This window comes from Trichoplusia ni, chromosome 14, assembly GCF_003590095.1.
Source record: "Trichoplusia ni isolate ovarian cell line Hi5 chromosome 14, tn1, whole genome shotgun sequence".
Classification (NCBI taxonomy): Eukaryota; Metazoa; Arthropoda; class Insecta; order Lepidoptera; family Noctuidae; genus Trichoplusia; species Trichoplusia ni.
The window spans coordinates 3,416,193-3,440,629 of record NC_039491.1 but is presented as its reverse complement, the minus strand read 5'-3'; the positions used below and the strand labels follow the sequence as shown (position 1 = coordinate 3,440,629).

At 35.5% G+C, this 24,437-nt stretch overlaps 5 protein-coding genes across 11 annotated transcripts in view; 3 read left to right on the top strand and 2 right to left on the bottom strand.

The window, feature by feature from the left end:
• The window catches only part of LOC113500809 (histone-lysine N-methyltransferase 2C-like), a 31,694-nt gene extending 28,996 nt beyond the window's left edge, over positions 1-2,698 (bottom strand). The window contains exons 1-7 of the mRNA XM_026881707.1: positions 2,520-2,698; positions 2,274-2,361; positions 1,511-1,721; positions 1,207-1,350; positions 839-1,123; positions 289-565; positions 51-165 (exon numbers count right to left, since the gene is read on the bottom strand). Of these exons, the coding sequence (XP_026737508.1) occupies positions 51-165; positions 289-565; positions 839-1,123; positions 1,207-1,350; positions 1,511-1,721; positions 2,274-2,361 (1,120 nt within the window). The 5' untranslated portion in view covers positions 2,520-2,698. The remainder of the gene's footprint in view (positions 1-50; positions 166-288; positions 566-838; positions 1,124-1,206; positions 1,351-1,510; positions 1,722-2,273; positions 2,362-2,519) is intronic.
• A 252-nt stretch (positions 2,699-2,950) lies between these two features.
• Positions 2,951-5,049, top strand: LOC113500774 (peroxiredoxin). The gene is made up of 4 exons (XM_026881666.1): positions 2,951-3,235; positions 3,330-3,447; positions 3,726-4,131; positions 4,267-5,049. The coding sequence occupies exons 1-4, from the start codon at positions 3,073-3,075 to the stop codon at positions 4,321-4,323; spliced, it is 744 nt and encodes a 247-aa protein (XP_026737467.1). The 5' UTR covers positions 2,951-3,072; the 3' UTR covers positions 4,324-5,049.
• Positions 5,050-6,405: 1,356 nt separating this feature from the next.
• Positions 6,406-8,681, top strand: LOC113500776 (rhodanese domain-containing protein CG4456-like). Of its 4 annotated transcripts, none has more exons than XM_026881671.1 (4): positions 6,406-6,532; positions 7,406-7,624; positions 8,015-8,177; positions 8,560-8,681. In XM_026881671.1, exons 2-4 carry the CDS (start codon positions 7,486-7,488, stop codon positions 8,609-8,611), a joined length of 354 nt encoding a protein of 117 aa, XP_026737472.1. In that variant the 5' UTR covers positions 6,406-6,532; positions 7,406-7,485; the 3' UTR covers positions 8,612-8,681. The 4 variants fall into 4 exon arrangements, with proteins under 4 accessions (XP_026737472.1, XP_026737469.1, XP_026737471.1 ...); XM_026881668.1 differs by lacking the exon at positions 6,406-6,532 and adding an exon at positions 6,569-6,672; XM_026881670.1 differs by lacking the exon at positions 6,406-6,532 and adding an exon at positions 6,702-7,001.
• Positions 8,682-8,960: 279 nt separating this feature from the next.
• Positions 8,961-10,330, bottom strand: LOC113500775 (putative thiosulfate sulfurtransferase, mitochondrial). The gene is made up of 4 exons (XM_026881667.1): positions 10,049-10,330; positions 9,757-9,966; positions 9,208-9,370; positions 8,961-9,138 (listed from the first exon to the last, which is right to left on the bottom strand). Exons 1-4 carry the CDS (start codon positions 10,164-10,166, stop codon positions 9,084-9,086), a joined length of 546 nt encoding a protein of 181 aa, XP_026737468.1. The 5' UTR covers positions 10,167-10,330; the 3' UTR covers positions 8,961-9,083.
• Positions 10,331-11,020: 690 nt separating this feature from the next.
• On the top strand, positions 11,021-17,942 carry LOC113500769 (angiomotin-like). Of its 4 annotated transcripts, none has more exons than XM_026881659.1 (16): positions 11,021-11,170; positions 11,350-11,513; positions 11,835-12,004; positions 12,161-12,315; positions 12,616-12,820; positions 13,168-13,394; positions 13,835-14,027; positions 14,310-14,459; positions 14,724-14,832; positions 14,950-15,095; positions 15,286-15,425; positions 15,636-15,824; positions 15,947-16,093; positions 16,171-16,295; positions 16,500-16,619; positions 17,016-17,942. In XM_026881659.1, the coding sequence occupies exons 2-16, from the start codon at positions 11,441-11,443 to the stop codon at positions 17,150-17,152; spliced, it is 2,286 nt and encodes a 761-aa protein (XP_026737460.1). In that variant the 5' UTR covers positions 11,021-11,170; positions 11,350-11,440; the 3' UTR covers positions 17,153-17,942. The 4 variants fall into 4 exon arrangements, with proteins under 4 accessions (XP_026737460.1, XP_026737462.1, XP_026737461.1 ...); XM_026881661.1 differs by having other exon boundaries at positions 11,022-11,170; positions 15,959-16,093; XM_026881660.1 differs by having other exon boundaries at positions 11,023-11,170; positions 13,835-14,015.
• The last annotated feature ends 6,495 nt before the right edge of the window (positions 17,943-24,437 follow it).

Below are 24,437 nucleotides of genomic sequence, written 5' to 3'. Positions count from 1 at the left end.
TAATACATTTACACTCATGGACATTGAAATTATGAAAGCAAAATACTCACAAATAAGAGGCACTTGATATAGATGGTCCTTGCAAAAGGAAGACTTGGTTTGAAAATCAATGAAGCCCCCAGAGGCAAGTACACAGGGCAAATGAAAGTATTTGCTGCAACTCATCTGTAACAAAAATGTTTTTTACCAACCTTGTATGTTCAGTGAACGAATTTTATTTAAATTCTTAGATTTGTATAGGATTGTTTTTTGTAATTATGCCATAACTTCTTGTCAATTTTCACTTACTTTGCAGGGTATGCTGGCACCATGTCTAGTACAAAAGGCACATTTTCGCGATAAAGCCGTCGACACTATCCCTTTAACTCTTGCGTCCTCTAACTGTTCCTTCTCTTCTTCTGAATTTGAAGCAGCAGCTACTTGCTCTTGGAATGGGGGAGTGAAATCAAGGCAACACCGGTGAACATACAGAGCTCCAGATGACACTACTGCAGACAATTCCATCACATCCGTGTACCCAATTATAGATAATTCATCTGTGTGTTCCATGTTGTACAGGGGAGTCCTAAGAGTAACATTACATATATTAATATTAGAAGTTTTTTCATTACTTAGTATTTTTAATCATAACATTTAATAAAACTATGTTTAATAAATTGTTAGCAAAATATTGTTCCATACAGTAACAAAACTTCAAGCCTAGATGTTAACTTTCATAGTACATATATTATATTGCAATTACACGGTAAACTAATGCAGTTTACAAATTAATAGATTAATACAATCAAGGTAATACAAAACTTATTTACTTACTAGAAAAAAGTAGTCTAATACTTACTTGCATTTATTGAATGCTTTCTGCCGTCTACTCAGTGGTAATGCAAGTGGGTGTTGATTAGGGTCAACAAGTTCTGGCGGTGGAGACACCAGTCCCGGCGTGACCGGCGTGCTTGGCGTGCTCGTCGGCGTCGCCGCGTTAGTGGGCGTCGCGCCGCCGGAGTTGGTAACCGCTGGTGTGCTGCTGCCATCGCCATCACCTAGCTTACACATCACTTGCTTCATCTCGCCCTGCCCAAGCTGACTGCGCTCGCTTAAGTTGCACAGTGCGCATACTTTCCCTGGCCTAATGATACAATTATTAATCATAATTTTACTGAGAGATAAACCACACAAATTGTATAAAATTGAAATAAAACTATTACATACCATTTTTCTGGCATATATGGTGGTTCTTCAGGTAAGGGTGGGATAGAGAAATCATCATCATCCATCATATCTTCAAGTGAATCATCTCTACTACCACGGTGTCTCTTAGCCCCTCTGAGAGAACCTGCATTGCCCCCTCTATACCTAAACAAAGGTTTTATGTGAAAAAAGTTGAAGATCAAATAACTTGGTCTCTGGCAGCCCAGAAGGGTCTTAGATTCAATATAATCTAAAAATAGTCAATCAAATATTTGCTTTCTGTCATAAGTTTCACATCAATCAACTAAAATAAAAAATTATTTACCTTCTAACAATCTTTCCTTCTCTAACCAATTTAGGTCCTTCTTTTCTAGGTCGGCCTGGCCCCCTCCGACCTGATGTGAAGAATGGTCGGGTATAGGTCTGATGATGGAAGAATGCGGGCTGCGATATACCTCCATGGGGAGAAGCAGGCTCTTCACCCCGAGGTGAGGACGCACAAGAAGTTGGTGTTGACCCAGGCCCTGTATAAAATTCTAAAAATAATCTTTTTTTTATTACATGAAACCAAAAATAAAAAACCTTTGTTTTTTTAAACTTGTACTATACCTTGATATGATGTTTTTAGTTTAGTGTTTTCATTAAACAGAATAGGGATTTGAAAAGAAAACTATACTAATAAGTACAGCTGTTTTTGAGTGCTATATTTATTTTCAAATGCTTTAAATACAATTTCTTTTTATGTTATCTAAATTCAACTATGTTCAGCCACATGATGATTACAATACAGGCATTGCATTAGCACATTTCAACCATTGGCAGATTTATGTAAAAGCATGTTAAACTATTGAAAGTAAAAAAAAAGCAGACAACAGAATGATTATTACCAAGTTAAGTATTGTACAATAAGAACAACAATGTAATATCGCTATACTAATATAAATTGAAAACAGACCCAAACCTAGGTCCAACATGATAATATGTTGATATTTAGTAATTACTAGTCAGGAGCTAAAAAAAAGTGTATGTGACTCTTTATATGACTTGTGCCTTGTTTATCAACTCATTATAATTCATTTAGTTCTTACCTGACGACGGCGGGGCTTCGCCTTCTTCTTCAGATCCATCGTCAGCTAGCAAATCAACGTCCAAGACACTCTCGTCCTGTACGTCCATCTATAATGTTGAAATACTAAGTATACAGCACAATACACCGTACTACCATTTTGTTTGTGGTTATGACGAAATTATTAACAACTCGCGTAGAGTGATCGAAGTAACGAGACCGCCATAATGAACGACAAGTGTATTCCAAAGTAAACTTTATAACTTACCGCAAAACGATGCGATGGACTAAAAACTTGTCAAATTTAGAAAATAAAACTTATCACTGGTAATAAAATCATTTTAATTATTTGGAATTACATTGAAAACACAAAAACAGAAAAATTGTACGCTGAAACGCGAACGAAACGAAGCGCACGTTAGTGATGCGCCACACCTCGATGGTATCAACTAATATATAATCGACTATCAAACTTTGGTTGAAAAATGTTTAAGACTGAGAGGCCTTTAATATTCATTAGTTTATTTAAATTGAAATACTTTTAATTATCACGAACACACGAATCACAATATTCGTGTCCTTTGAATATTTATGGAGTAATTAAACCAAACATTATTTTTTTGTTGGTGTTTTAATAAACTGTTATAGTCTGTGCGAACGAAACTGGTAATACCCGCTAGTTTTGCAAATCTCCTATTTCATTGGTCGGAGTGGAACAGTGGGAAAGCAATGAAACGTGTCAGTTTACTTTATTAGCACAGTAGCGGGTTGTTTATATCGTATTTTTATTTAGTGTGTAACAGTAATAATTAAGAAAAACCATGAAGTATCACTTACTTTCAATTATACTCGTAATAACATTAAGCATTTCATGTGAATCTTCACTATTCGAAAGTGACTCCTGTTATTCATTTGGCAGTGGCAATGTTTTCCCCGGTAGCGCACGAAAAATTGATCACAAATTACAATTTACTAAAGCAATGAGTAAGAACCTCTGAGCAATATAACCTATTTTTAATATTGTTTACAGTTTCTAAAACAGTTGAACTTAAATTATTTTGTTTGCCTATTATTTTAGTTTCAAAGCCGGCTCCTGAGTGGGAGGCAACGGCAGTGGTAAATGGAGAATTTACCCAACTTTCCTTATCCAGCTTCAAAGGAAAATATTTAGTTTTCTTCTTCTACCCCTTGGATTTGTAAGTATTACCGAAATTTTATTAGACACGTAAGACACTTGTTATCGAAGTGTGATAACGATCTATTTAATTGTCCGTTATTAAAAATCATGCTTTTCTGTCATATGTATTTAAGACTTATACTTAAAAAAATGCATTTTTTGCATCTTTGTTTACTGACACATAATGTTTTTAGTAAGCACACAGTCTGAAGCTATATTTTAACTGGGAGATAAGACCATAACTACCACACTGTAAAAAAAATAGTTTATTAACTCAAATATATATTTCTTTTTCAGCACATTTGTTTGCCCAACTGAAATTCTTGCCTTTTCTGAGAGAGTTGAAGAATTCAAGAAACTCAACACTGAAGTTGTGGCTTGCTCTATCGATTCCCACTTTACACATCTAGCCTGGATAAATACTCCAAGAAGAGAGGGAGGTCTTGGCAAGATTAACATTCCACTGTTGAGTGACTTAACTCATTCCATTGCAAAGGACTATGGAGTTTACCTAGAGGATGTAGGCCATACTTTAAGAGGTTTATTCATTATTGATGACAAAGGTGTACTTAGACAGATAACAATGAATGATTTACCAGTTGGAAGATCAGTTGATGAAACCTTAAGGCTGGTGCAGGCATTCCAGTACACTGATAAGCATGGTGAAGTGTGTCCAGCTGGCTGGAAACCAGGTCAAGATACAGTAAGTATAAACCTCACTGATAACTGTAGATAACAAACAATTAATGTCCCTTTATCTTTTGACTTGCTTGACTTAAGATATTGAATATCAATCACACTTAAAAGGTCTGCTAATATTTATCTTTGTTATTTTCAGATTATTCCAAACCCTGATGAAAAGAAGAAGTATTTTGAAAAAGTTGCAAAAAACTAATTTAAGTTTTGCAAGCTAAGAGTACTTACAAAAATGTTACTTGGGTAGATTGTTTAGTTTATTTTCCACATTTTTTCAGTCTTGTGTCTGATAAAATATTACAATTACATGTTAAGTCATTATAAAGAGTTACATACTTATTAAGATTTAAGAAAGATCCAGTACAACTGCATACAAAAAAAAACAAAATTTTATATTTGTTTTAAATCTGAAAACATAACAACTGCTAGTTATTTAAAATTGTTGACTAACAGGATCTACAACTTTGCATTAAAATTACTAGTCAAAAAATAAAAAGTAAAGTAAAACTTAAAGTGAAGCGCACTGGCTATTAATATTTTCTATGTTGATTGATGAGAAAACAATGAAAAAGTACAAGTCCTTAAAACCAACCCATCTTACTGCAGGTTTAAGATAAAGAATTGTAATTATAACACATACGTATATATATATTATATCAAAACATAAATAAAATACTTAATACTCTTAAAATACCCATAAAATATACTGTAATTTTTTATTTAAAACTTTATAAAATAATCAGCTGTGCAAATAAAATTGATATAATTTTTAAGTAATCTTGCTATGCTGCATAGTACCAGTTTATGCATATTTATTTTATAAGTCTTTTACATTTTATTTTTATTAACATCACTAATACAAGACTGAACTTATTAATGCATCATGTACATTATATTGTAGGCATTCCAAGTGAAAAGTATGTTATTTTTGTAAGACAAATCAAGAGAACTTTGTATTAAATTTTATTAAAATATTTTGTTATTTGTTATTTATACCCTTTGGTCTCGCACTAATCTAAAATATACCTGCTTTAGCTGCTAATCATACGCACGGACGCAAAAATACTTTCGACGTATCGTTGTATGTACTGCATGATTGCATTAAGGAGACTTGAATTACACTATTCAGTTATTATATTGTCATCGGCCCTCAATACCGCTGCCCCGTTCGAAGTGGGCAAGGCGTACCCAAAGGAGTCGGTTACAAACAGACATACAGGTGAAGCTAATAAAAGTATGATAAAAACAAGTATACATGTCCGACAGCGATTTTTTTTTTACCCGCTATACTATCATTTCATTGAGTTATCCCATATCTTCACTAACGTACCCGGCGTAATAATGGTTCTTATATGTGATTTAATGATAGGCTACTAAATAGCACTATTGGAACGACAAAATTAAGACAAGATCTCATGACTTCGTGAGTACTCTCAACTGTGGAGAGAAATAAGAACTACAAAACGCAAAAGACGCTATCGACTTTTTTGCAAAAGGAAATGAACCAATTGGTCTGAATTCCCATTAATAGCAGTAGGTAATAACGTAGCCAATTGCTGAAAAGGGTGAAGAAAAACAGCGTGAGCTAATCAACTGATAACTTTTCAATGGTGTTTTAAAACCGATTCAGAAGCCTCAAATTTAAGTACCTACAGATAAAGGACGGTTTTGTTGTGGGTCTTTCAAACGTTTAGGTATCTGTTTAGGATCATTTGTTTTTGTAAAATCTTATTCGCATACAGAACATGAAACCATAATGTCACTAAAACCCTCAGAAATCGTTTATTTTATTGTCCCTTGTTACAATTCAAAAACGGCTTGACCGATTCTCATGTAGTTTTGAGTGCAAAGGTACTGGGTAGGTCTGAGAATTGAACAATATCCCTCTGTTTTTTTATAAAAGTAATTTTTTCTTCACCGAGGAAAAACGACGATTGCCGAGTCAGCTAGTTTATTAAATAAAATAATTTACCACAGCAAGGCTCAAAAGTAAAAAAAAAACAAACACGTCTTCACTTCTTCAGTGGTCGTCTGTTTATTAAACTAGCGCCGCGCGCGACATGTTTCTTAAATCATGATTTCTCCTTCACAAACTTTGTGGGCCTTTAGCGTACGGTTAATTAACTAGGTCTGTGGCCCACAGCTTTTCCATACCGTGTAGCGTGGCCTTAGATTATATACCTCAGCGTGGCGTAAATATACTTGTCTGTGCATACATCAACATCTCTTTACTCTATTTACTTTTCTGGCACGTGGCTCGATGGATTTCGTGATATAATTCTGTCAAAATACTGTCACAACAGAAAATCCTCAGATATCGATTTGGGGCCCTAAAATAATACATATGAATATATAGGAAAAATAAATAAATAATTCACTGTTTGCAATTTTACATTAGTTGCGGTTTGGTACAAAATTTATAATACATTATTAGGCTTTTATTTTTTTTTGGTGGTGGATGTCTTTTTATTGATATTATCTTGCACAATGTTTTTATTTCCTACAGTTATAATATCCTCTAGAAATGCAGTTACAAAGGCGAAATTACGTACGTACTTGGACAAGGCCAAGATCTATTTCAGTATTGTGACTACTGTCCATACTTGACAATAACAATTCTTACTCCTCATAATGCTTATGAATGTCTTTTGTTATCAGTTGATAGAACATAGCTTACACTATAGCATACGTACGTGCTTGCCGTATTGAACAATGCCTCATTTAACTTGGAACAACATTAAGAATCAGACATAACTATATCTTTATTTAATTTAGTGTACCTAGTTCAATGTTTGAATTTTATTACTACTATGTGATTGTATTTTGCCCATAAAATTACTCAACACATCATTACAAGTTTAGTATTCATCTGAATATGTAAGTGAACACTTGTGTTGTTGTTATTTTTGTATATTAATATTTTTGTTCTATGTCCTGTGGTCAACTTTGCTACTATTTATTATTGATTTTAATAGGTATTTATTGTTTTGTATGTTTTATGACTACTGTACCTATTACTTATCATAACACAACTAATATGCAATAATTATGAATTCACAAATATTTTAGTTTCTACTATAAAACCATACTGCATAATAATTTCATTTTTCTTTGGTTATTTCTTTCTTCTTTAATAAGTATTCATGTAATTTTATAATCAACTTCATATTTTCATTAACCCATAAATTAATCATGGATAGCATTTCATTTTATGTATCAACTTTGAAATATAATTCAAAAGATCTAACATGTGTAGTTCATGATTTAACTATTTATTACAGAATCTCAAATTACTCGAATACTACCGTGTAGAACAATTACAATTATAAAACCGAATTTTAATAAGCAAACTGATATAAAAATGGTGGATCCCGAGAGAGTTTTGAGCTATGATGATATGCTGAAGGTAATCCATCAACCACAAAAGGTGATCATTGATGTTCGCAACCCAGATGAAGTTAACACTACTGGCAAGATTCCATCCAGCATCAATATACCATGTAACATTTTTTATTCTATCTATTGACTTACTTTTGGGAAAAGGTCTTTTAAATTTCAATCCAGAGCCAATATAGATGTCAAAGGAATAAAATAAGTACTTGCTATCAAGAATAAGTTATTAAATAGTGAGCCAATTTAATACAACAGCAATGCTGCAATGCCTTATTTTCCATGATAAGCAAACAGGATACATGATAAATCAAATTATCATATGACAATTTTTTCTGCAATTTTTTAAACTTTTTGTGTGGTTTTTGTTGATAATAGTATGACCACAGACCAGTAGGTACACAATTATTAGCACAAAGTAGCTACGGTCGTAATTGACGCGGCCATCATAATTCGGTACCTATAATATGTATAAATATATTATGTTTCTTTTTTCGCAGTGGATAATGTTCATAACGCCTTGGTGACTATGTCGCATGAAGAGTTTAGGAAGCATTACCAGCGCGAGAAGCCAGCATCAACGGATGAACTCATATTCTACTGTCAGTCTGGCAGGCGGTCTAGTGAGGCTTTGGACAAAGCTCTGAAAATGGGCTACACAAAGTATGCATAAAAAAATGTTAACTCTTCTTCTTTTAATTAAATTTACCTACATTTACAAGGAAAAACAAAATTGTATGTACTGTATGTAGGTCATAGTTATAAATAAGACATTAGTAACAGAATACTTTACAAGAAATTTAGTTGAAATCTAGTATGATGTCACAGACACACACAACTGAGCAACTTTTATGTAAACAAAAGCTGTAAATTTGTTAGCCCTGTAAAATCTGTTACTACCTACTACTCTGTTTGATTAGGTAGATACTTATAAAGGATTACAATCTGATGCATCTTTTATTTATGGACACATCAGCATTTTTTTATTATTATATTAGAATGTGAGTGAATCAATTTACTTAATGAATATTTACTTCAATTTCAGATCAAAAACTTATTTGGGAAGCTGGTCTGAATGGTCAAAGAAGCATAGGTAAGTTACCATGTGTTTGTGCATTGGTGTAATAAATTCCTGTGATGAGTTTGCCCAATAAAATTGTTATTTTATATTTGCTTTTTAATTGATAAATGTGTTATCTAGCTTGGTTTGTATTTCTTCTGATAACCCACTATCAGAAATATAAAGTGGATGATAATTGTGTTGTGCCTTACCTACTTCAAATATGTTATTATAGTAAAAAGTAAATGTGTTAAAGAATATAATATATCAAGGAATAAACAAAACAGGGTCTGTCAGCCTGCAAATGTGACAGAAAAAGTAGTATTTCTGCATTATTTGATGTTGGAATGGTATAAATATATACTTCTTACAATAATAGTCCATAATAAAATTAATCAACTATATTGCACATGACATGTTATAAAAAACATCAATAAAATTTCTACAAGTCAATAACAATTCAGTCAGAACAAGGAAGTCCACAATACAGTTGGGTCAATGTTTTTTTATTACTTTTGAATTTTGCTTGCCCAGTCATTCCAACTGCCACTATAGTTCTTTGCACTGTAAAAAAAATGATCATAAATATAACGGAAGGATATTAAAACTATTTTACAAAAATAAGGTACTTACTTTTTGTATCCCAAGTTCAGAGCATTTTGTTGTGCCTTCGCAGATCTTTTGCCTATCATGCAATAGAATATTAATTCATTGTCTTCTGTAGGTTTAGGAACATTGTATGCATCTTCAAATTCTTTGTCAGTCATTAAACCAAGAGCTGGTGATACACTACCCACTGAAAGATTAATAATATAATTGTAGAACTTACTATTTTTAAATTAAAGTTACATTAAATGTTGTTGTCAGTTCAATTAGATATTTGATAAAAAAAACTAATTAGCTGTCCAATAAATTCTAAAAAATATTGGATGCATAATTTTTCTTTTATCACATTCATTTGAAAATTCTGAGATGTCAGTTCTTAGTATATTTTTACAGATAAATGATGATACTAGCCAGTTTTGTAGATTTCACCATCTTAGATGTTTTTTATCTTTATGGTATACATTGAACTAATAAAATGAAAAATATGCATCCATTTTTTTAAACTATGTTACTTGCTTCAGTCATCACCTCCCAAGTGTTGTAGCATAAGAACTAATAAGAAGCAAGACCACTTACATGGGATGTTAACACTGTTTGGTATTTTGCCATGTTCTTTAACTTCGTCAGGTTCCCTCACATCAATGATTAGAGTACTGGCATTAGATGCTGCTCTCTTAACGTAGTCATAGTCAACCGAATGTTTCTCTGGTTCTTTCTCAGTCTGTACAGTGTACAACCGCCGTATTTCCACGTTGGGAAAGCGAAATGGTGGGCCATATGTAGTACCTTATAACAACCAAAGTACATAATTATATATGAATTATACATATAGAAAATAAAACCACACCATTGGCTTATTCATACTTACGGGTTACGTGATGCTTAAAGCATAGTCGAATATTTGTTGTTACAGCTGATTTAACTATTTGAAATGAAGACGGAATAATCCGCCGAATGTTAAGCCGCGATAACATTATCAGGCACATAACACTTAAATAAATACGACAGTTATACTAAAACGCAATTGCCAGTTAATATTCTATGGAAGGCACATTAGTTTACAATTTATCAGATATTTTTTTTGGTTTTCATTGATTAATAATCTGACACTCGTTTTAAAATGGTTGCGGGCTGGGCAGGCAAATGTCAGACTCAGCTGCAATCTATGGCAGCAATAGATAGTGCGGGATGTCAACTTCAAATTCTATGGTGTTCGCGAGCATGAACAAAATTAATACAAATTAAAATTATATATTAAATAATAATAAAATTGATTGTTTGTTGATTATTATTTCCTGTTGTCGTACATACTAAGTTTTTTATAGGAACTCGATAATAAATAATTACTAGTCTGGCCAGCGAAAGCTGTCCTTTTGCTTTTTTTTATATTACAACACATTATTGTCAGAATAAATTGTCATATTCACGTTTTGTATTCAACTCAATGTCGAAGTTGTTTTCATCATAATTACTTTCCCATTGATTAACGCATAGGCATGAAAAGTGATTTTTCTCTGAAAAAATACGACAGTTTCCACTTCGCGTTTGGATTAGTATTTTGTAGTTTTATTAAACATCATGACCTCGATATGATTCTAAGAGAAGCCTACTATAATTTTCACAGTGAAGTAATTGTTTTTCTTATTTTTTTGTTGAAACAAAATTTAAAAAATGTTGATTGTGAGGAATTAAAACTAATTGACGAAAATAGTAGACGAGAGTCTAAATAAAATATCGATCCCGTATTTTGTTATACAGTCAAGGCTGCCTCCTGCAGAAATTTGAAATTGCCGCTATTTTCTGCGAACGACTTTCGCTGGCCAGACCTTTTGCGATAAAATAATTTCTTCGACTGGCAATGTAACTATTTTCATTTTTTGACACCGAAATCGGATCGTATTCTCGATTTTGACAGCTGACCCCATCCATCAAAAGCTTTCAAGCTTATGTGCGAATATTTTTTATGAATAATAGAATCTCCCTACAAATTGTGAGTGTTTCGGTGATAAAAGTTGATTATTTGAACATCGTGTTACAGTATTTTTACCAGATAGTGCGAATAACATATCAAAACTCGATATATGTTTACTGCCTTGTGATTTTTATTGTATTCTATTTCTATGCAAGAGAGCAGTAACATTAAACATGAGTAACTTATCTCAATTTCAGATGCTGCATGCATAATATATGGGAGTTTAGAATAGTGTTTACTGTAAAATGTTATCGTGTTGAAATCTATTAGGTCATTACGTTGGCAAATATGGGGTCCATGCGACCGACGGGAAGATTTCTATCGTTCACTAATAACATTCAGAGGACACAGAAGCAAGCTGGTAAGACTTGAACTGTATTCTATGGTTTGTCAATAATAATTTATTGACAAACTATATCACATTCCTATGTTATGAATCATAGCTGATGCCCTTGTTTATTTTGCGAATGCTATTAGTGCTATTACAGAGTATGTCGAAATTTATCATACAGTATTATTGATGGACACAGATAATAAATTTGTTTTTATTTAGTAAAGTGTTTTGTTTAAACATGACAAAATAATATATATTATCATTTTGTCATTAATTTAGATATTATTATATGTATATCTTTTATAAATCAAAGGTAAATTAATATAACATTTCTTTATGATTTTGTAGTTCCAAGTGGTTTCCCTCAAAGTCTATCTGGCAGTGAGACTGACGTCTCAACATCAAACGAGAATCTTTCCAGAGAAGAGCGCTATGTTGTGCGCCATACAGCCAGGGTGGAGCCTCAGGGTCAGGAAAACCAGAGTCAGTCAAACAATAACAACAGGAATTCATTAAAGGTATCTCTTAAACTTCCTTTTTTGTATGCCAAATACATTTAATGTTGGTGATATTAAATCATAGAAACAAAGTTTAAAGAAAAACTAAAAAAAATGGCTTTATTCTGTTGCCCAAAAGGTTCTAATTACAATATCAACAACTTCTTTTGTGTCCAGGAAAGTGTAACTAGCAGTAACCGAAATTCACTTAAAGACTCAGTGGGTGGTGGCAACAGCAATAGAAGCTCTCTGGATGTCTCTTCATCATCCTACAACACGCTTATCATACACAATCAGGATGACTCCTGGCCGCCAAGACCTACACCTATTCGGTAAGAAAGAACCATTTAAAAAAATATGCACATTTACATAATGTGTACACAAACATTATCTTGTAAAGTAACTAAAATCACTGAAAGCATGATATGGAAATATATTTACTACTTAATTTATTTTAATATTTTCCTCAAGCTCTATAATACATTACTTCTCTAATCCTGATTAATTACACTATTATGGACTGAATAAATTATATATTAATCATTAATGTAATCCAGCAAGGATTAGCGTTCTATCTTCATCATTTGAAACAAATGAATGTTATGTATGGGTATGTATTATTTTATAAACAGAGAACATGAAAGGACCAGTAGTGAAGTAAAGCACCCCAACACACAGTCGTCACCATACCATACTCTGAAAAAGAATGAAGGTGTGAAGAAACCCAGTGGGATTCCAGTGCCTAAGCATAAGGAACAGAATGTGACTACTACTGCTAACTATATTGATATTGGTGGCCAGAGGATATACACTAGCCCCCCGGACCATGGAGTTCAGGTATGATATATTATTCATTTAAGTCTTTAAGTGCATTTCAGTGTGTGATTTTTTGAATATTAAAGCCATTCATGCTTTATTTTTACTGGCTTTGATTATGTGTAGTAGATAACATATTTAAGTGAATTGAGTGATGAGTATTTGCCTTCCTTCTTATTTTGCAATTCAGTTGTGACTAAATCAATACTATCATTTCTAAATCCTTTTTAAGATTTATAATGAAACTCCTGTATAGCTTTCCTTCCTACTCGTTAGTAGGCAGGAAGTATAAGGTGTATTAGTAGGTAGTATAAGGTAAATTTGTAAATGAATTATATTTTAAGTATTCTATTTTTTGTGATACCTAGGAAATAACAGAGATCCCTGACGATTTCCTCAATCAATCATCAGTGTTGAAGCATTTGGCTAAGGAGGTGGCCCAGTCGCCGACGCCGCGCGGCCCCACCCCGCCGGCGTCACCGCGAGCGCCCGCGCCGCCCCGTGATGACTCCAGGAAAGCCAAGAGCAAGTGCTCCAAAGCGAAACTCAGCAAAGAAAAGCTTAACCTCTCCAGGTCACAGCCCGATCTCACTAGGTTAGTACTAAATTTGAAAATAATATTTATATTATTTTGTCGAGAACTAGGAAAAAACACAATTGCGTAACATAAATCTTTTCAATTGCCTCTTCAATTTTGAAGGTCAGCATGTTGTATATTTTTATTTTACGTCAAAGTTATTTTCGTAGTCGTGTATCTGATGCGAGTACATAAAATTACATGAATTGCTCATTCAACGAAGCTGGGTGAGTCAGCTTTGTATTCTTAACTAAATAAAACTGTATAAAATCGGATGGCCGGATAGGTCACCACACCAGCTATAACTGTTCGATGTAATGCGGGGTTCAATACCCGAATGTCTTTTTTATGTTATCCGGAAATTAAATTAATTTACATCTGTGAATCAATTGCTGGATTTAATTGAAAGACCGAAAAGGCAATATAATTCAAAACGATAAAATTGTGTTGTGTGTCAGCGTGGGCGTGCGCGCGGTGCCCGGCGGGTCGGAGTCGTCGGGCTGGTGCAGCGGCGGCGAGGGCGAGCTGGAGGAGCCCGACGATGCCTTCACCGCCGTGCTGGACGCGCTGGCCGCCGAGAACCACCAGCTCAAGCGGCAGCTGGCCGACGCATGCGAGCGGGTCGCTAAAACTAATAAGGTCACATCGCAAGTAAATTATTTTTATACTTAAAAATGAACTGATATTACTGCCCCCTACTACCACACATGTTATTCCAACAAAGTTTTAAAAGACTTTTATGACATTTCAGTAAAGAAGCATAATTATAAATTAAAGGTCTCTTCGATTTTATGTATTTTAATTATGTGAAATTAAGGAAAAAGATGGTCTTTGGCAAGATAGTCCATCCTTAATCCTTAAATGTAAATATAATTATTATTTCTCCATGTAATGAAATAAAACTCTTAATCTATATAACTATTAAATATGTAGCTGGAAGAAGAAGTGGAGAAGGTTCGCACGGCCCATGAGGAGCTGGTGGGATCGTGTGAGCGACGCGAGCGGCTGGAGCGGGCCGCGCGGGTGCGGCTGCAGGCGGACTGCCGCCGGCTGCACGACCTCAACAGGGCGCTCAAACAACAGGTAGCCAGCCTGCAGCATACTTATGATGTTGATATGAACAAGAAAACTGGAAGAGATATGGGAAGGTCTAGCAGTGAGACATTTCGTGCTACAATTAATTAACAAAAATAATTTACTGACAATATTATTTGCCTGAGTGGATAGCCGAATGGTATAGCGGGTTCGATCTAGAACAAGCATTTGTGTATCAACAGATGCTTATACTGTATCTTGATGTCCTGTTCCAGTGACTTAATTGTTTATGAAAGTCTCGATGTTTTTTAGGTTGAGCTACTCTCGCAAGGTGTCCGGACAGAAAACGAGGGCAACTCTGAAGCGCTGCGGAAAGAATTGCAAAACAGGGAGATGCTCATCGCTCAAGTCATTACACAGAGTAAGATATTCATTCTTCGATTTCCATATAATAATTTTCTTTCAACAACACTTACCACTTTACCAAAAATAGTATATTCCCCGTATGATTTTATTCATTTGACTTTTGTATGTACAGATAAGGAGTTAGCATGCGCTAAGGAGCGTCAAGAGATCGAGATGGCGGCGCAGCGCGCGACGCTGCAGGAGCAACGCACGCACATCGACATACTCGACACCGCGCTCACCAACGCGCAGGCCAACGTCGTGCGGCTCGAAGAGGAGGTACTTACTAACTCATACTGTAACTCACTTGATTTAAAGTAACAATACAGCAATCAGTCGAGAGAGAAAGTTCATAAGTATCGGGACGATTTTCAGTAAAAACTTTCTTAACTTTGCGACTGATATTGCACTAGCCAGCATCTCTCAGTTTTAAATTATACTGTCTAAGCAATATTTTTTTTTTTACCAGTGTCGTCATGCGAGTGGCTACGTTGAGCGTGTGATGGGATTGCAACGCGCACTTGCGTCACTGCAACAAGCTTCAGATCGACGCGAACACACCGAGAGGAAACTACGTGCTCAGCTCGAGAAAGAGTTACAAACTCTTAGGTAAAAGAAAACGTAGACATGACAAACTCAATTCAGATTGCTTATTTCTATGTAAATTACTCTTATCTGGTCTACATTAAATCCATCCACTGAAGGCCTGTGTACTTTATGCGTCATCGTCGGTGCGGGCTCGGCCGTGATATCTTTGGTGCGTGGCATTGCTATTATACTTCAGAATATTTCATGATATGGTACCTCTGTGTGCAATAGGAAGCGGGAATGCAACTGCGGTGTGGTCGCGGGCGGTGCGGGCGGCGGCGAAGCGGAACTGCGGCGACAGCTACGGGAACGGGACGAGCGGCTGCTGGCGCTCGAGGGAGAGTGCGCCAAGTGGGAGCAGCGGTACCTGGAGGAGGCCGCGCTCAGGCAGGCCGCCGTGTCCGCTGCCTCCATACCCAAGTCAGTCGCTACACACACCTACACACGTGCAGCCAGTGTGGAGAGACACAAACATAGCGAATTATCGCCACCGTGACCATAGAACTATTAAGCATCTGAAGTTCCATTTCAACTTAAAACAGTTCCGTTTTCAGGGATGCTAAGATAGCGGCGTTGGAGAAGACGTCGGCCGAGTCTGAGCGTCTTATGGCAGAGGCTCGCAGCGAGAAGATACGACACATGGACGAGCTGCACTCCGCTCAGAAAAAAGTTGCCGACTTGGAGAGCAGGTACTTACTTCATCCATACATTATGAAAAGCTTATGAGGATAGAAAGAGTTCAGTAAAAATGTGTATTTCCTTTTAGAGTGAAGGAGTTAGAGTCTAAAGTTGCGGAACGCGACGCCATGATCAAAGTTCTGCAGAAACATACAAGTGCTGCTTACGACAGTGGCGCCTCCTTGCGAAATAACTCTAGTCGCGAGGAACTCGGTAAGTCATCATTATTTTTATCACTTCTTTATACAGTACGTGGAACAAAATAAATGTTCAGCAAGTGCAAGTAAACTAGTTTGGCGTACAATAAATTAAATAAAACAACTGAAACAACAAATAATATTTATCATCGCTTTTCGGCCAATGACTTGAATACATAATTATATTACCTAACGTTAAGCATATGTCGTCATATTCCAGTGGGCCTGTCGTCAGGCGCATCGTTCTCCAGCGCGGAGGGCGTGGGCACCGGCAGCGTGTCGGGACGCTTCCGGCACCTCGCGCGCAGAAACTACTCCCCACATAACGATAACTCCAGTGGTCAGTGTTCCTTGTAATTATATACTCAGGAGGTAGACATGTAGTTAGAGAAACGCCGCTCTACGCCGAGTAGTGCGTCGTCATTTCTTACCGAATTGACGCATGAATTATTATAATTAAGATGCAAATTCTATTTCAATTGTACAAAAGGATAATCGTGATTGGTGATTTTTATAGCAATGATAGCTACTTTCAAAGAGTAAAAAAAGTTTTAACACTACTACTCTGTAATCTGATTATGAATATAGTAAATTATATTTAATGATAGTAGCTTGTAAGTCCTAAAGCCGGGTAACGATTCTTTTTATATAGAGACAGATAGTTAAAAATCAGTTATGCAGATTTATTTCTAAGAAGCCCTTGTATAATGTATGTATATCTGTTTCTGTTGTCCAGGCTGCGGCTTCGACAGCACGTCGCTGCGCCTGGACGAGCAGCTGGCGGCGCTGGAGTCGCGGCTGGAGCGGCCGCCCGTGCCCGCCGTGAGTTACCTGCCCGCCGCTGACGCGCGACCGCATGCTGCCTACTACTGACACACAGACACTATAGAAACTTAACCTACCCACATTTCTTCAGATACATGGTTCGAATTGACAGTAATTGTGAGGGCTATGGGACGATAACCTGACTATTCGCATAGAAAGAAGTTCGTTTGTATTTTACATACGAAAAAATAAAACCATTTTTGCACATTTTAACTCACCGCTAAGGATTCGTCTTCATAAACATCTGGGGTGGGGGCAGGTTATTGCTTATAATTCGTCTGTTTCATTGAGTGTATTTCGTTACATTTAAATGGCAATCCGAACTTACGATCATTTTGAGAAAGCCGGAACTGCCAAATCTCCTCATTGGTTTACACAACATCGCAAATATTTATGTGTGACACGCATTGGCGTTGGCACGTAATTATCCTCGATGTCTAATTTAATATGATCCTTGTTCTAAATTTTGATTTAAATGGAACATTGCGATATTGTCTGACAGCTATTCCTTTAAAACATGTTGGTAACACTACACACTACTTGAGGGACCGTCGTCTCGCGAACGCAAACTTTAATCTACATGCCGTAGAAAACATGAATTACCGATTAAAAGCATAGTCAATGTGAAGTCACATGCGTATTTATAAGTTGTACAGCAGTTCATAATAAAAATAATTTAATTAAAAATACGGTGCAACAATATAAAAAAGATATAAAAAACCAATTTGAATTCATGAAAGAATCGATTTAAACGAACGACTACTTGTTTCAAATTCAAGGTTTCAAAATGTTATGAAATTAAATATATTATTGAATCTAACATTGGGATATGTCAAGCAAGATTTATTTTCGGTAAATATCGATTATTCATTGATAAATTCCGAGAACTGAAAGAATCTCGAATATTATGCAGTCGCAGTACGACCAATACAAAAAATAAGTACTTGATGACGCATCAATTAAAGATTACGAAATTAAAATATTAATTGGAATTAGTTCTTAATTCGATGGCTAATACCCATTCGATTATCGATAACGACAAAATAATTAAGTTTCGACCAATAGCAACATTCCTAAACTTAACGATTCCGCTTTTTACACAAACATTCCTTAAATACACAACCGATCCAAAGCGTTTTGTTTAGTGTTTCGTGTGGTTTTATACTCAAGTTAAACCCTAACTTTTGTTTGGATTTAAAGAGTAACATTATACTGAAATACTTAACATAATTCATATGCCTTTAACAGTGTCTTGATAACCCTGAGTGTTGGTCCGTGTAGCTGTAAGAATCTCCTCTTGATGTATTTGAAATTGTTCTCTGACACTCCACTCATAGAAAACCTAGTCTTTAAAAGTAATTATTGTAAATTGTACTGGTGAAAGTATCATTATGTAATAAGCTATTATAAATTTAAACGACCACTGTACCGAGTTTCTAATTAGCTAATTAATGTGCGTGAAGTTGCAAAATTATCCTACAAACGTTCCTTTTTTTGCGCCTTTATTCTACTATCTAATATTAACACTTAGCAACTAAGTGCAGTGGGATTTTTCTCATAGAATACAAAATCAAAAAATATTGTACAAGGTGAAAGGTATTTTAATAATAATAATTTAATGCGATTCGTGATGGTGATTTTTATCGACGTAAAACAGAGGCATTGATCACAAAAATATGCCAAAGTTAGTCTAACATTATTTTTCGGCCTATTTTACTAAATATACTTCGTATAAGCTTAGATTTAAGGGTTCCGTTTATTTTTGTATTTATTACTATACTAAGGGCAGAATACTTTTCTACATACTTGTAGTTGTTTGCTTCACAAACACCACATTCGGACAATATCATGATTTTCCCATCAGACCTTAAAATTGTTTACTGATTGACTACAATACATTTGTAGTTCATAGTAATCTGTCCTTAGAAATCGTAAACTTAAGATTTTTATAAGATAAATAACTACTTTGATGTAGCTCCTTGACAATAATTATAGTCGTGAAAGGCCATCTTTGTACCAAGATGCCTCTAAGGTATATCGGCGATGCGTGCCGTGTGATTAGTACGAGATTACCCTAACATAATTTTATTATTGTAAAACGTTGATTAGGTTAATCTTACTATTTTTCATTGTGTCCTATCGGGTATCTTGATTATGTGAGCAGCTATAAAAATATTTATGATCTTAAACTTTCTGTAATTATTAAATTTTAATTATCGTCTAAGAATACTTAAGGGGCCTTACACAGATCAATCAAAAATGTTACGCAATATATTTTCTGGAAATTTACTATATCATTGTGTATTATAACGTACCATGATCGAGTTTGTATTTATGTACGAAGTTATTCCGAGGCTTTACTGTTTAAGTACTATCTAAGGAATTGTATACAGATATATTTTAATAAGATGTATTCAATGTAATTCTAATATTTTTATAGAAAGCATGTTTTAGAATAAATATAATGTTTTGTTTGTTGTGGTTTTAATGGCTGTTCCTAACACGTAGACGCTTTGAGTGAAGTGTTTTCACGCTTAAGCAACGTTTTCAAAGTTTGTCCTAATTACAAGGCGAAAATAAACAATGAAGAATATTGTCTAACTATTTGCCTCCTCGAAATATTAACATTAATGTATTCGCTTTTGTTTGGAGTGTTGCAGTGATAGCCTACTGACACTGTTATAACAAGACTGCTCTAAATAAACCACTTTAGAAGTCTCATTTACATGTTCTCTGTATATATTTTTCCTACATTGTTTCTGTTTTTTTGTCATAACTCGTTTTAAGTGTGCAATCACTATTGGAATAAATAAATCAGTTGTATATAAAACACAAATAAAAAAGGTAGAGCCGAATGGTTCCAATTCGGTTTCCGTATTTCTCTCCAATTTGCAATGACGAAAGAATAAATAAATGCATATACAATAAAGTTTAGCAACAAAGTAATGAGCCCAACTGGAGTGGTCTTACTAGAGTGGTCAAGTTATAACTTTCATCGGGCAGCGTCGCTTCCGTAATGAGGTAAGAATCACTAATTACATTGGCGTTTGTTTGTATTGTTCTATTGTGCCAGTTCATTAACTCGATAACAAATGTTACCACACTGGTTTTATATCTGTACCGGATTCTTAATGATTTATTATGTTAGTGGATTCTATTAATTGTAATATTTCAGATTTATAAAGATGATATTTAAGATATTTAAGTTTCAATTTTTCACGGAGGTCTCCAGACATAGTTGTGGGTTCGATTCCTGTAAATGCAAAAACATTACTGAAATGCTGAAACTGAGTTTAGGAGAAAAGTCACGCAATTACCATGTACTTTTTTAGGGTCCGTTGTGCCTTTTTGTCCGTACGTCCGTATCCAAGCTCTCCCTTATGAACCCTAATAACTAGACAGTTGAAATTATCACTGATGATGTGTTTCTGCTGCTGCTACAAAAAACTATATTTGTTACAGTCATAAAATCGTTGGTTAGTTGGCATATAAAATTGAGAAGTAGAAGTGCGAGAGAGAAGTCATTCTACACAACGTAGTGCGCCTTCCTGCTTATACATCTGCAGTCTTACTTTGAGAAACGGTGGTTAGCCTCCAAATATAGTATGTATTTAGTACGTACCTAACGGTCTTTAAACAAAGTCTTTAGGTAGTTTGAGCATAACATTTTGCGGAATGTGGTGAAAGAATGTCGATTACAAATTCATGACATGGTTTAAGAGTATCTTGGTGTATGTAATTTCGATTTATATGATCCTTATTGTTTTTGAGAGAAACTAAAGAAGCCTACATTAGTTTGCAGACTGCTATAAGTTTGCAGTTCACCTTTCTACTGTGGCATTTTGTTTGTGAGGTGTCATTCATTGGAATTTTCGAAAGGGATCTCGCGGCTGAAAAGTTGCACAAGACAATGGGTCTTTAATTAGTTTTTATGACGTTATACAAGCGCAAAGGCAAGTTATTTAAAAAAACAAGGGCATTTTTTTTTTGTAACCGGTCTCAGTCAGGTTTAGAAAAATGCTTTAGTCAAACGAGTATGAAATAGCCAACCAGCCCACTAGCTGACTAGCTAACTGAGCTATTGTTAGTTTGTAGATCGATAATTGCCAAAAAAGTCATTTACTTCTTATAACATAGATAGTCCTACATAGCGCAACTAGATTTATTAGTCTGTATTATTTGAACTCGACTTGGAAAGGAAACGGTTAAAAAGCCTCTGCAAGATTTGCATAAATATAATAACATTTATTTTAATAGCTCTTTGATCGTAACAGGAACCGGTATTTTGACGCAGAGTAATCTCAACAACTTCCTAGTACGCTACACTTTCACTTTATTCTGACCCGGCTTATCGAGTCTGGGGATCTGCTTCGAGTCTCGAGTGTCGAAGTTTACCGTGTTCATTTACATTCTATTAGGGAAGAGAATGTCGAACTTCGATGTAAGCAACAGATGTTGTGGTGTTTGAACAGAACTTGTGATTGCGATTTCAATAGTTATGTAGGTGTGGGAAGATATTTACATTAAAAACATGATACACGGGTATTTGGAAATATTCAGTTGAAAAACAGATTAAAATGTCAATTCTTTTAGTTGGTTTAGTTAATCAAGCAAATTGTCATCCGATAATAGAAAATAGCATAAGCGTTTACTTATAATAATATGCATTCGTAAAATTTTGCCCGATACTTAGGTAAAGTACCAAGTTAGGTAATATCATCGTCAATCGACGGATCGTACGAATCATAGCTAATTATAAATGTTAATGATCGTCTCTTATACTTTTTATGTACACTTATTACGTAGGTACCTTAGATTATAAGGAAGAATGATGTAACATGATTAAAACACGATCGTAATGTTATTGTTTTAGAAGACAAAGACTAGACTAGACTAGATAGAGCAAGTGGAATGTAGAGACAAAAAAAACTCTTTCAAATGTCGTTCTTGTATATGTATATCTGTAAATCCTAAACGATGTGAAATACATATTCCACAGCGTGGGCTATGCTGTTTCCCTGGGCTGGGCACGGTGGGTGCGCGCGGCGGTAACGGTCGCGGCGAGGAGGCGCTGCTGCTGGAGCGGCAGGGCCGCGCCTCGCAGCAGACGCGCTCGTCCAGCCTGCCGCCGCCGCCCTCCGCACTGCCGCGCCCGCCCCGCAAGCCGTCCGCCAGGAACACGCGATATGACCGCCTGGAACATCGAGATGCTCGTAAGGTATGTTACAAAGACGGTGCTTTTTCTCTACCTGGGCTTTAACCACAACTGTGCAGGAAATACTATTTAATACATATAGGAAAGTGCGATTCGGCGCTGACAGATTTGGTTCTCCTCCATCTGAAAGCTTAAACTCTTGTATAAGTGTTATTCTTTTTTATGGCAGTTTTTTTTCTCAATGTGACAAAAGTAACCATAGGCAAATATTGACTGATTAATTTCAACATAGTTACAATATTCGTACGTATAAGGTAGAAGTCGAATTAAAAGTGATACAGTATTGATAAAACATAGACATATGTACATACATATCAACTCTAAAATTGCCTATCCATATCCACTCTACATTGTAAAAGTAGAGTCATATGTGCGCTTGGTTTCCAGGTGGGTGATTAGAGTGTCACTAGCGTACTTACGCGCACGACTTATGAACGACAGGTCAATTCCACCACTTAATTACATAATGACAAATGCTTCACTCTAATTGCCCTCTTTTTATACAAACAAGTCAATTCTCACCACAAATGTTTCATGATTAAACATAAGCTTGACGCTTCTACCTAGGGCAGCAAGCGAACGTTTTTTTTTTTTAATTATGATACATCGTGATGTTGCGTAAAAAGTACAGATGATGTTACATTATAAAGTGTTAATTTATACATATTTCGCATACATTAGAATCGCCAGTTAATCTGTGTTAGTAACTTGTACACTTATATGCAAAACGGGACTGTATAACATTGTGTCAATGACCGATAAGCCGAGGCCATTTATAGTATTATCGTAATTATTATTTAGCTCCGCTTCACGTACATTTTTCATATTCTTGTTGTTTCTGAAATACATAGATTGTATGTATTTGCTTACTGATTAGTTATTCACATTACAGTATTTTAAACAAGATTAAGTATACACTAGTTTTGTTTTAATAAAAAAAAGCTCATTGGATACTAAAGTTTATTTTAAAGTGAGCTCAGAATGATGTAGGTAAGTACATAGTGTAGGTACATCTCTACAGACTCGCATCTACGTCACAAGGATAGGTTAAAACAAGATACCTGCGATCAATATCATGTTATTCAAGGTTTCAGTTATCAATACATTATTCAGGGATTTACAGTATTCTGAGAACCTAAGTTAAGGTTTATAGAATTTGAAATGCGAATATTTACTCAGAAATTGTATTTCTACATAGAACAAAACAGCGTGAAATGATTGTTTTCTAAGAATCGTGTTTTATTCCAGGACTCGGATGGGTCAGGGTCTATTGCATCGAGCGCATCGCGCAGCTCTCCGCTGCCGTACGACACGGTGCGGAAGCTGCCGTCAGTGCCGACCTCGGCGTCGCTCCCGGCGGCGGAGTCCCGCGAGTCTCTCGTCCGGCCCCGCGACTCCAGCCTGCCCTCGCCCTCCAAGCTCGCGGTCTACGCAGCTGCCAGGCGACGCTCAGCAGAGTCCGCGAAAGATAATAAACGCACGCATCACTATCGGATTCAATTCTAACGAAAATTTACGAATGTTGAGATCAAAGACATGATACATACTTATGTTTAGGTGAGTGCTATTTTATGGACGTACGATGTTGTTTATCTATTTCAAAACGGTTTCATACAGGAAAAGGATATACTTAATGTCAAATTCTTAAAAACTATTATTATTATCCTATAATAGAGTATGGGGTAATTCCAAGTATTTTTTGTTTTTGTTTTATTGATTTTGATGCTAGCGAACTACGACTTACATACAGCGCAGTTTTGTAAAAGTAATTTCGAGGTTTATGTGTGCATAATGCGACCCATATTTTTAATTTTAGCTCATGTTCCCTACAAGCGCGCATTCACCCGCTAGTGCCAGCTTACCCTTTTTACCCCGAAACCTTAAATTGACACAGGTATTTATTTATAGGATCTTTGCGAATAAAAGCAAATTCGATTTTTCATGTCCGTCGACCAAATTGTAGACTATATATTGTCTTCGATATTTTTTAGCCTAGGCGTAATAATACGAAAACATCTGAAAATATTTTTTTGTCGCTTTACTTGTTCCGTTCCAATTATAATTTCACTCTACTTTGGAGCTTTAGGGATAATGATTAATGTACATATACAGGCATGT